Source organism: Mycteria americana, chromosome 1, assembly GCF_035582795.1.
Source record: "Mycteria americana isolate JAX WOST 10 ecotype Jacksonville Zoo and Gardens chromosome 1, USCA_MyAme_1.0, whole genome shotgun sequence".
Taxonomy (NCBI): domain Eukaryota; kingdom Metazoa; phylum Chordata; class Aves; order Ciconiiformes; family Ciconiidae; genus Mycteria; species Mycteria americana.
Genome location: NC_134365.1, coordinates 194,255,617 through 194,267,325, shown reverse-complemented (window position 1 = coordinate 194,267,325; position 11,709 = coordinate 194,255,617). Strand labels below are relative to the sequence as shown.

Genomic DNA, 11,709 nt, shown 5'->3' with positions numbered 1-11,709 from the left:
TCAGGAAGCTAACAAGATGAAAACCGCCTAAAAGGAAAATTTTGGGGTTTTGCCAAATCAGTTCCCTGAACTGATTCTCTACTTGGTCACAAAGTGTTGGTTCTTCTGCCTGGCAGAGGACAAGACCACATGGCCAGAACACAGGAATACCCAGGCCTGGATTTAGACTGTTCTCAGCAGCATTATAGCACACATAGGCTCAAACCAGATTTAACCAAGTAAATGTGGGTGCTAAAAGCAGTCCAGCCTCAAAGAGCATGCACTTACTTCCTAAGAGAAGAAGTCCTTAGAGTGAAAGGCAAGAAATGAAGTTCTAAAAGGATCAGTCTTTTATTTCACATCTGCATTAATGACTTTGGCATAGAAAACAGCAATGCATTAATGAAAGCTGCAATGACAGAGTTGTATAAATCAAAGACATAACATCATACAAAAGTAACTGATTTTGAAGAGGGCAAGAATAAATATGTGATGACATTTAGCTACACAATTACATGCTCAGAGGTGACTATTAATTATTTCTAACTTAAGGTGTGATCTCTTAGAAGCAGAGGGATGAAAAAAGCCATGACATCACTAATAGATTACAAAATGAACACGAGCCAATGTGATATAGTTGTGAAAGGCAGACACAGTAACATAAATGCAACAGATATAGGGAAATAATAATGCCATTGTACAAGCTGCCAGTGAATTTCTTCTCCTTGTTCGTTTTTGAATTTTTTTCAGTTTTGTCTATGTTCAAACAAGAGCAACACAAGGGTGAAAAGCGGAATTTCATGGCTGGGCACTAAGCCAGTCCTTAGGTAAGAAATTAGCAATTCCAATGTGTCAATTGCCTTTTGCAGGGAATTTCTTCTACCTTAACCCTAATGAGACCCCAATTAAAGTGAACACAACAAAGTGCTTTGCCACTACCAGTCTGGCAAGCAGTGTGTGATAACAAGCACCTCAGTCTACAGTGAAAGCTGTGCTTCCTGCAGACAGCAGAGAGTGGAGAAAATGTGAAAGCAGCCTGGCAAAATATTTTCTGCAATGGTAATACTGACATACCCAGAGTTGGAAACTCAGTCATCATCTGTATTAACAGATGAACAAACATTAAAGACAAAAATTACTCTGCATTTCCATGCAACCTTACTTAGCCTTTAAAGGAAATTAGCTTGTCAAAAGTCACATAGGAACAAAACTGGAAACTGTTGTTTTCCTGCCATAAAAGTATCCATCACTATCCAATCAAAACTCCAACCTCTGGCTCCTCCATCGCATGGAAGATGTGAACGACTGAGTATTAAGGGGTAGGAATCGATGTGTGTTTGCATCCATCTTCCCCTGCAGAACTTCAACAAGCACCTGCGGAACATTTCGGTTTGAGAGCGACACAGGGACTCGAAACCTCAGGTAACCAGAGCCAACGATGAAGCATCCCCACCACCACCCCGCATTACACATATACGTTTGCACATATATACACACGTATATATAAATATACACACGTACATACACCTGCAGTTATATGTAAGCACACATTTAAATCCAGCAGTCCCTTGTTGGCATTTGTTCAGAAGAAGGGGGCCTCATCTTTGTTTAACGGCCCCACACCTCCGACCCCGCCGATCCGGTGCGAGGGGCGCAGGCCGCCATCCGCCATGTCCCTCAGCCATGCCGGGCCCGGGGCACGCCGCCCGCCAAGCCCTCGGTGCCGCCCGGCCCAGCCCCACTCCCTCCACTTCCCCTCCGGTGCCGCCCGGACGACACTCCACGACGCCTACGGAAACACGGTGGTCCCAGTAGCGGGGTCCTACCTCCGCCGCGGAACAGCCACAGCCACTGCCTCATTAGAAATCCTCACCGCCGTTCTCCGGTGCACCTCGTCCACCCCTCAGCCTCTCCCCTCGCCGCGCCAGTCGGGCACCGAGACTGAACACCCCCACTCCCTCTCCCGTAGCGGCCGGCAAGGGCGCGTTTATTTTCCCTTTGCGGTCAGGCGCGCCGTGGGCAGCTCAGGAGGCGGAAGGGGCATCGAAGGCCCCCTCGGGCGCCGGTTGACGTGTCGGTGGGGAGCAGCGGCAGCGTTCGGGAGCATCATGTGAGTGAGCGAGGGGGCGAGGAGCCTCTCTCCCCCCCTCTCTCCCTCCCCAGCCCTAACTCGGTATCTTCTCCTCGCTCTCCCCAGGTCGAAGGTCACCTTTAAAGTGACGCTCACCTCGGACCCCCGGCTGCCCTACAAAGTGTGAGTGGAGTGGAGTGGAGTGGAGTGGAGTGGAGTGGAGTGGCGGGCCGGGCCGGGCCGGGCCGCTGCTGCGGTGTCGCTGGCTGACGCGAGGAGGCCGTGAAAACCGGCGGCAGCACAAACATATGCGCTTCTGAGCCGCGTGGCTTTTAATGGCCAACTTGACAGGGCTTTCCCAGGAGTGGAAAAGGCGTTTTTCTCCCCCCATGTGAAATGAGAGGCAGTTTTCTGTTGTTAATTCACCTGTCAGGGCTTTTCTACTTTGTTTGACTGCCATGTGTGTCTTTTTAGGCCTTGATCTAGACCTTAAATGGTACATGCATATCTTTGGCAAGAGTATTACCATTGCTCGAGGGTAGGAAGGCTCTGCAGAGGGACCAGGACAGGCTGGATCGATGGGCCGAGGCCAATTGTATGAGATTCAACAAGGCCAAGTGCAAGGTCCTGCACTTGGGTCACAGCAACCCCATGCAACGCTACAGGCTTGGGGAAGAGTGGCTGGAAAGCTGCCTGGTGGCAAAGGACCTGGGGGTGTTGGTTGACAGCCGCCTGAATAAGAGCCAGCAGTGTGCCCAGGTGGCCAAGAAAGCCAATGGCATCCTGGCTTGTATCAAAAATAGTGTGGCCAGCAGGACTATGGAAGTGATCGTGCCCCTGTACTCGGCACTGGTGAGGCTGCACCTCGAATCCTGTGTTCAGTTTTGGGCCCTGCAGTATAAGAGAGACATTGAGGTGCTGGAGCGCATCCAGAGAAGGGCAACAAAGCTGGTGAAGGGTCTAGAGCAGAAGTCTGATGAGGATCAGCTGAGGGAACTGGGGTTGTTTAGCCTGGAGAAAAGGAGGCTGAGGGGAGACCTTATTGCTCTCTACAACTACCTGAAAGGAGGCTGTAGAGAGGTGGGTGTCAGTCTCTTCTCCCAAGTAACAAGTGATAGGACAAGAGGAAATGGCCTCAAGTTGCATCAGGAGAGATTTACATTGGCTATTAGGAAAAATTTCTTTACTGAAAGGGTTGTCAAGCATTGGAACAGGCTGCCCAGAGAGGTGGTGGAGTCACCATCTCTGGAGGAGTTCAAAAAACGTGTCTACGTGGCACTTCGGGACATGGTTTAGTAGGCATGGAGGTGTTGGGTTGATGGTTGGACTAGATGATCTTAGAGATCTTTTCCAACCTTCATGATTCTATGATTGGTAAAAGTGAAGTTTTAAGTAATAGTTTAATAGCAAATAAAGTTGCTTTTCAGTGTGTCTTAGCAGTCACGTACTTACTTACATTGTAATTTCAGGTTAAGTGTGCCTGAAAGTACACCTTTCACAGCTGTCTTGAAGTTTGCCGCAGAAGAAGTAAGTAGAAAGTGATGATGTTGTTTTTTAACTTCTTGAACATTCCTGAAAGCAAAAGATTTTTAATTGTAAAATACAATGGTTAATTCAGCACAAAGAATGCTCTTATTAGGTACACATGGACGCAAGCTTTACTGGTGTCAGCGTGGGCCTGTGAAAACTTTCAGAATCCTAAACTTGGCAATTCTTGCACAATTTACATATCAGCAGCAGGTATTGGCACACGTCCTGTTCTTCTTCGCAATTAAATTAAACCATTTTATATTAATAACGTAAAAATTTATGACAGCAAACATAATTAAAAGATACTGCTATTGAATATTTAATATTTTAAATTGCTTCTGTAGAATACCCAGAAAATTCTTTAGAATTATTCAGGAAATTCTTAAACTCTTCTCACATTCAGTTCCAGTAATCTTTGACTTTGGAAGACATAATTTTTGATTACGGAAGGTATTAAGATTAGGCATATGAGCTAGATTAAAAACAGACTTAAGTGAATAAGACTTGGATAATGTGTTCTTTGGCTTCTGGCTGTTTGATCTTTCACCTGGAATCCAAAACCAATAGATGCCTAAAGTGCCTATATAATGTATTTGAAGAGATGCGTCCTATTTATTTCAGATTAAGTGTACAAAGATTAAAAGATGTTCATCTGGGTGTGAACGGTAAAATAAAGTGCTCAAAAGCATGATGGCTTTTTTCATCTAGTCAGCAAACAGATTCACCTGAGAGTCTGTTCTTGCAATTTCCCTTCTGTCTTTTTAGGAAAACTTGGGAAATTTTGGGTTATTGAGAATTTCATTTGTTCAAGCATTGGAATTGTAATAAAATAAATAATCAGGAAGGATAATGGACTATGTGTCTTGAGTCTCCTTACATTGTTAGTGCTATACCACTGTGTGACAGAAGTTCTTAGTGGAAACACAGCTTGTGGGGGGAGGTTGTGGATTGTATGTTTTAACTTTGCTTGAACAGAAAAATATACAGAATAATAAATGCTGTTAAAGGTATTTGCTGATTTAATTGCCTTTTTCTACTATGTTTTTTTCCCAGTTATTTTTAATCTGAACTAATGCAGCTGTGTCCACACTACCCATACATAGAGACCTAGACTGAAAAGTCTAATAGACTATAGTCTGAGGGACCAGGAAAGATAGGAGTGGGACTGAGTAGTTGGAAACACCAGGAGTGAGGGGCCGCTTCTGGTGGGAGGGTTGCCATCAAATCTGTTAACTTTACCTACTCGTCGAACCACAGTGTTAGTTGGTGGTAGGGTCCTCTGTTGAAATGGATTTAGAGAAGAATTAATTACTTAAATATACACATTTAGCAAACCATTCTTTTAGTTGATGTGAGTATTTTGAACATCCATGGGAGTTTTGCTGTTTGACCTCAGACCACTCTGGATCAGTTTTATAGAGTAATTGTAGATGTGTTTTGGAGGCTCACAAACACATCTTTGCATTTTTGTCGTTGCTGATGTGTTACTGAAGCTTTTTACATCTCTATGAGACTAAATGGTTTGTAAGCAGAGAGCAAAAAAGTCTGTTAGACTCTTCCCCAGCAATGAAGCTCCTTTGACCCTTTGTGAACTGGCATTGAAAAAAATGATAGAGAATTTTTTTCTTATATAGATGTTTTTTGTTCCTTGAACTGCATAGCTTAACATTTACTTAAGCTGTGTATTGTGAGTCAGACACCAGTTTCGCAGTACCTTGTATGAAACATACAAGGAATGGGTCAAACTGTAGCCTTGGATTTTGGACAAAGGTGTTAGCTGGTCTCCAGGGGAAGTGCATTATCTCCTCAGTGATTAAAGCTCTTGGTACAGAGAAGGATTTAATTTTCAGCTGCTTAGCCTTAGCAAGTTTCTACTGGGTAGTTTTTCAGAGTCTTGGAGTTTGGCCAAATCATAAAGAGAATTCCCCTGGAACAGTAGAACTGTAGCCATGATGTAGTATGGTCATCTTGATATATCAAGTTTCGGTCACATTGCTTTGTCAAAGATTACAGTTTTCTGAATTACTTTCATTGCACAAAAGAAGATGTGTTCCTTTTTTTTTTTTTCCTGTGGAAATAACTGAAATACGTAACTTTGTTTTTTTCCTGTCATCTCTAGCACATCACATAACATGTGAAAGTTCCTTGTACACAATTCACAATTGGCAGAGCTGGAAGTGAAAGAAAACAGAATCATTAAATGGGGAGGTCTCAGGAAGTTTCAATCATTTGTAGCAGTCTTGGCCCTTCCCAATATATACATTTGGCAGTGATAATTAGGATAATGCAAATTTAACTCTTCCCTTACTCTTAATTTTCTCTGTTTGTCTTACAGACTATGTATAAAAAATGTAAATTGAAATGTAGAGTATTAGACACACTACTCTTTTAAGATTTTATCTATTTATAGTTCTTTCCACAATTGTCACAGTTTATTGTGATAGTGTTAATGTTCTCATTTACAATTGGGTTTTTTTACTTCATCTGTTAGAGGTACTTGGTACATATCTCAGGTGTACATTTGCACAATACTTAAAAAAACCTCTCTTACATTGTGGAATTATTACTAAAATAGTCATCCATTTCCATTAAATAAAGTTAAATTTTATTCTTTCATAAGCAATTATATTTTTGAAACTATTATTTTGTTATTCTAATGTTACTCTTGATAGATTGGTGCTAAAATACTATGGTTTAATGCACTTATCTGCTATTCATTGCACAAAAAGGAGATAAGCTTATTACTGTAGACGATTTTTGTCATCATTGTAAAAAGCGAGAAAGGGATATAATTGTTGGTATATGATTGTCATCTTTTCCTTATAGTTTTACTGTAGATACTGACAAATATATTTCCTGTCATTGGAAAAAATAAGTTTAAAGTTTTTAAAGCGAACAGTCTCTTTAAAGTGTGAGTTTGGGGGCGGATGCTACTCAATTTAGTTTCAAAGCAAGCCAGGATTTATCTACTGAATACAGACCTTCTTTGCTACTTGAGTATCCATTGACTTTGTATCACATAAAGCTTGTATATTTTCAGCATGGAAACATATGCTTAGCAGCCACAGGAAGGATTTTTGATTTAAGTAGTGCACCAAATTATGTGTAATTATTTCCAACAGTAGTTTCCCTTTCTGTGTTATACTTGTGATGATTATCATGTTCTGAGTATATAGCTGACTACTATTGCAATTTGGCCCAGTATTTTGGGCTAAGATAACAAAGTGTTTTATTCTCTTCTAACACAGTACAATATGAAGCAATAAGAGAATCTTAACTAGTGCTTCACTGACTGGTTGCCACACAGTTCTCATGTGCACCTAGTGTATTGGCATCAGAAAGATTCTCCTACTAACAAGCAAAATGACACAAAATGAGTAGAGATGTCCATCCTCCTGTGAGTGATCCATCCCTTTCATGCATTGAGAGGTGCAAGAGACAGAGAAGAAATGAGAAGAGGCAATTAACATTCTGGAAGTTACATTTTTGGTTTTCTTTCAGATGATTTAGGATGAAAGATCCATGGTATCACTTAGTTACAATGGAAACCTGCTTGTTGAAAAATAACTTAAGCATTGTTAAATATATATTTCCTGCTTGTTCAAGATTTTTTTGTGTTTTATTCCTTTACTTTTTGAATTGGAGATGGACTCATTCTAGGAGGCAGGACTTAATACAATTGACATTAACCCACTGTTCAAACCTCATAAATTCATTTTCTCCTATTATGTAAAAAAAAAAAAAAACCCCACAAAACCCAAACCTGTTAAAAGATTTCTTCTTAGAATGGTAAGTCAAGATTCCCAAAGTTAGCGAACTTGAGAATGAAGGCTTGCTTTCTTCAGCATATAATATGTATGCATTAGCTGTTATGAGATGGCATATTATTTTTGACATTCTTACTGTTAAATATGTAGCTCCTATTTTATCAACTTCATTATTCAAATCTTGCTCTGAAGACAAATTATTACTTTCCTCATGGCCTTTCTACAATGGTACTGGTATCTAACTTATCTTTTGCAGAAATTACTGTTTTCATGTCACCCTGCAAGATGAGGAGGTGACATGATTTACCTGCTATGGATAAAAAGCTAGGAGAGAATAAGTTAAAAAAAAATTCTGCTAATTTCATGTGTCTGGAGATAAAAAGAGCCAGTTTTCTAGTATATTAATAATTAAGTACTGTATTCAAGCATGGTTTCTGTGAGCTTTAGCTGTTGCTGTTAATACCTAGTGTTTCTGCAGATCAGACCTAGAAATCTTAAGTAGAGCAATCAGAAAATGAGGAAAGCACAACTAGTGAATGCCATTGAAAGGCATGGCTGAAGTGACTTGTTCAGCAGATGGGAGAGCTCTGCAGTTCTTCCAGGGAAGCACTCGGTGTTAGCATTCATAGTTAGCTGCCTTTTTTCTCATGCAATATAGAGAGGAGGATGAAGTGCTTTGTGAGGAGGTTTCACTGATACTTCCTCATTGCTGAGACACCAGTCTTTTACCTTAGGCGTTGTTCATTTGGCTAAGTAAAGGAAGCCCAAGGTGCAACCTTTGGTCCTCAGACCAACCAAGTAGCACTGGTTGTCTTGTGCCCACCCCTACCCTTTCTATCCTGTGTGGTCCAACCACATTAGATAGTGTAGGATTTTTCTCTGTCCCTGCCTGGCTCCCTCTAGTCCTGAGAAATAATTATTTTTGGCTTCCCCATCTCAGCTGAGATCTTCTAAAATAGTTTGAAGCCTGTATGCAACCCCACCTGAGTAGGGCTTTTCATATTGTAAAACTGACCGCACATGATGTCCATGGAGGTGGGGTACCGTGGAGACACATGGTGGTGATTGAGGGTAGAAAGCCTGCTTAGGCTGGTATCAGAAATCTGAGGAGGGAGCCAGATCTGATGCGCTTACTTTTGTAAGCAAATCCTGGAGTGAACACTTCTCTTGGAGCAGTGCAGTTGGAGAGGCCCCAATAGAGCCAGGGAGAAAGCTACGAAATTGGTCAAAATTAACCAAGATTAGCTTGAACTAATTCTTGTTTAACTCGTGTTAGACATAACAGGTATGCTTCTTAGAAGTTTATTTCCATACATGTTTTAAATATTCCTTTATTTAGTATAGTAAGAAATAATATTTCTTAACTTTGCAGATGCTTAACTTTTATATTTTGTCTAATGAGTAATAATAATTTGATTTAATTAGTTGTTTAGTACTGCAAATTTTGCATTCTGTATTGAGGTGTCTAATCAACTTTTGACTTTAGAACTTTATTTTGCTATATCTATAAATCTGAGGGGAATCTTTTCTCATAATTTTTTTGTACCTGAACCAGCTAAAATTATAATTCCTTTGAATATTCCCCATATATTTTCTGCTTTAACTATGTCTTTTATATTATTTTGTCCTATTTCCTTTAGTCTTATTTCCTTTATGTCTTAATTCCTTTAGTTCAAAGTTCCTGCAGCAACAAGTGCCATTATAACGAATGGTAAGAATATAGTTTATGTATTTTTTTTTTAATAGTTTTGTATTCTTGTTTCAGTGAAGGGGTATTTATAAAAGCAAAAGTGTCTTTTCTTTCACAACCTCTACAGACTGCAAACTGAATTTAGTAATATTGCAGCATTATTTAAATTGCTTCTGCATGGGATGAAGGTATTAAACCACTAATATTATTGATTTGGTTTTGTCCTAACGTACAGCGTGGATTTTCTCTGCTGAACGTTTCTTGTTAGCTCCTGTGATAATACTAGTTTTGATTATAGGAAATAGCTGCTTAAAGACCTGATGTAATAATTATCTTGTTGGTATATTATATTTTTTGAGCTGTAAGTTTAGTGTAGTAAATTGTATTATGTCTGTTTCACCTTCTCTTTTTTTTTCTCTCTCTTTTGTTTTTTAATTTTTTTTTTTCTAGATGGAATAGGAATAAACCCTGCACAGACAGCAGGTAAGTTATTATTTCTGAAGCCCAGTATTAAAAACCTCAGTTCTTTTTCTTTTAAACTAATGCATAGCACTCGTGGTTGATATATATTTTAAGTTTGATTTCTTAAATGGGAGAAGCATTACCCAGTAGTTGGAAACTACAGTCAGTGTAGTCTATCCACAGAACTGTTGTTCAACGTTTGTTTATTTAGGTCTGTGAAAAAATGAGACACTTCCGATACTCAGGGCTTAGCTATTTTGTGTGCAGTTTAAAAGAGCAATACTCTATTACATGTTACTGAAATAACAAGTAATAGCTATATTTCTTCCTCACTGTACCTAGTCCAGTAGTATTTGCTATTTTAGCAGCACTTCTGATGAAATATGTTTAAAAAATAATACTCAGTTTTAGAGCAGGAGCTCTAGGTGCTTTGGAAAGCATGTTTTCAAGAAGAGAGGATCTTCTTGCTGATAGCCCTTTTGTTCTCACCAAGGGATTCCAGGTGAGAAATCTCTGATTTCAACTGTGGAGGCTTGCTATGAGACAAGAGTTTATCTCTGTCACAGAAAGTGTAAAGCTTTTCCCATCACCTTCTGAAATACGTGGAAACATAGTACAGATGTTGAATTGTACTAATAATGGTCTGTTGTCTGGAAGCAGCCTTCTGTGGACTTGTTCTTGGAATGCTATACTTTTAAGTTAATTTGGAAATTATTACAGTAATCTAATCTTGTCCCATTTGAGACGAGAGTTACTGTGGAGTGGAGTATTTTAGGGAAGAAATGTTCATAAATTTCTACTGTGAATATGAGCCAGCAGTGTGCCCAGGTGGCCAAGAAGGCCAGTATCATCTTGGTTTGTATCAGAAATAGTGTGGCCAGCAGGACAAGGGAAGTGATTGTCCCCCTGTACTCAGCACTGGTGAGGCCGCACCTCGAATCCTGTGTTCAGTTTTGGGCCCCTCACTACAAGAAAGACACTGAGGTGCTGGAGGGTGTCCAGAGAAGGGCAACGAAGCTGGAGAAGGGTCTGGAGCAGAAGTCTGATGAGGAGCGGCTGAGGGAACTGGGGTTGTTTAGCCTGGAGAAAAAGAGGCTGAGGGGAGACCGTATTGCTCTCTACAACTACCTGAAAGGAGGCTGTAGCGAGGTGGGGGTCGGTCTCTTCTCCCAGGTAACAAGTGATAGGACGAGACGAAATGGCCTCAAGTTGTGCCAGGGGAGGTTTAGACTGGGTATTAGGAACAATTTCTTCACCAAAAGGGTTGTCAAGCATTGGAATAGGCTGCCCAGGGAAGTGGTTGAGTCACCATGCCTGGAGGTATTTAAAAGATGTGTAGGTGTGGTGCTTAGGGACATGGTTTAGTGGTGGACTTGGCAGTGCTAGGTTAACGGTTGGACTTGATGATCTTGAAGGTCTTTTCCAACCTGAACAATGCTATGATTCTATGATACTAAGAAAAAATAAAAATGGCTTTACTGCTTGTGGAACACAGTCATCCAGTGAAAAGTGTGAATCTAATTTTACTCCTGCTTGCAAATCTGATGAACAGTTGATGGAGACTTGCTGCTTCTCTGGTTTTTTTCCATGAAATCTCTGCCAGTTCTCATTCATTTGTGCCCTCTGTCTGCCAGTTGTTATTGAAGATACCACACCATTTTTTTTTTCAGATCTAAAGAGAGAATAAGAAAGCAAGGTATTATCAGCATACTTAGCTATGTACGATAAATAGTATAAAGTAAATCCTTGCAGAGCACATAATAGTATATGATGGTTAGAAGAGCAATTGCCATGGTTTGGGGAATTTCTTGGAGTTGTAAAAGGAACCATTTAAATGTAGTGACCCATTTCTGTGGTCTGCGATTGCATCAACAACATTTGAAAATGAAGATCGAGTGAGCATTTGGCTTTCTGCTACACTGGAGGTTTCTGTCCTTCCCGGGCTTGCCTTAGGACACTTGGATTAGGGTTTGACAGGTGTACTGCCTCAGGCAGACTCCTCAGCTGATGCTGTCTTCATCGTGATCCCATGACCGAGTGTATTAAAAACAGGTAATAAAAGTAATAATTTAGTTTAGCTACTACATCATCACCCACATGTAAAGCCACATTTTCACATGACCACTCAAGAATACTTAGGCAAAACAAGTAAAGTCAGTCACTTAAGGTATACTTACACTGTTTCTCTTCCTCAAAAGTATACTTTCCTT

The 11,709-nt window shown here is 40.4% G+C and overlaps 1 protein-coding gene and 1 long non-coding RNA gene across 4 annotated transcripts in view; one reads left to right on the top strand and one right to left on the bottom strand.

Moving 5' to 3' along the window:
• Nucleotides 1-306: 306 nt before the first annotated feature.
• Nucleotides 307-1,791, bottom strand: LOC142404061 (uncharacterized). Its single transcript, XR_012773718.1, has 2 exons — nt 1,501-1,791; nt 307-1,353 (listed from the first exon to the last, which is right to left on the bottom strand). It is a non-coding gene; the product is annotated as an uncharacterized LOC142404061 (long non-coding RNA).
• A 184-nt stretch (nt 1,792-1,975) lies between these two features.
• The window catches only part of UFM1 (ubiquitin fold modifier 1), a 71,833-nt gene continuing 62,099 nt past the window's right edge, over nt 1,976-11,709 (top strand). For 2 of the 3 annotated variants that reach the window (XM_075490442.1, XM_075490440.1), the window contains exons 1-5: nt 1,976-2,089; nt 2,177-2,233; nt 3,520-3,577; nt 9,019-9,058; nt 9,488-9,520. In XM_075490442.1, coding sequence (XP_075346557.1) covers nt 2,088-2,089; nt 2,177-2,233; nt 3,520-3,577; nt 9,019-9,058; nt 9,488-9,520 — 190 coding nt within the window. In that variant the 5' untranslated portion in view covers nt 1,976-2,087. Of the gene's footprint in view, nt 2,090-2,176; nt 2,234-3,519; nt 3,578-9,018; nt 9,059-9,487; nt 9,521-11,169; nt 11,202-11,709 lie in introns of those variants that run through there. The other variant, XM_075490449.1, reaches the window with a different exon arrangement.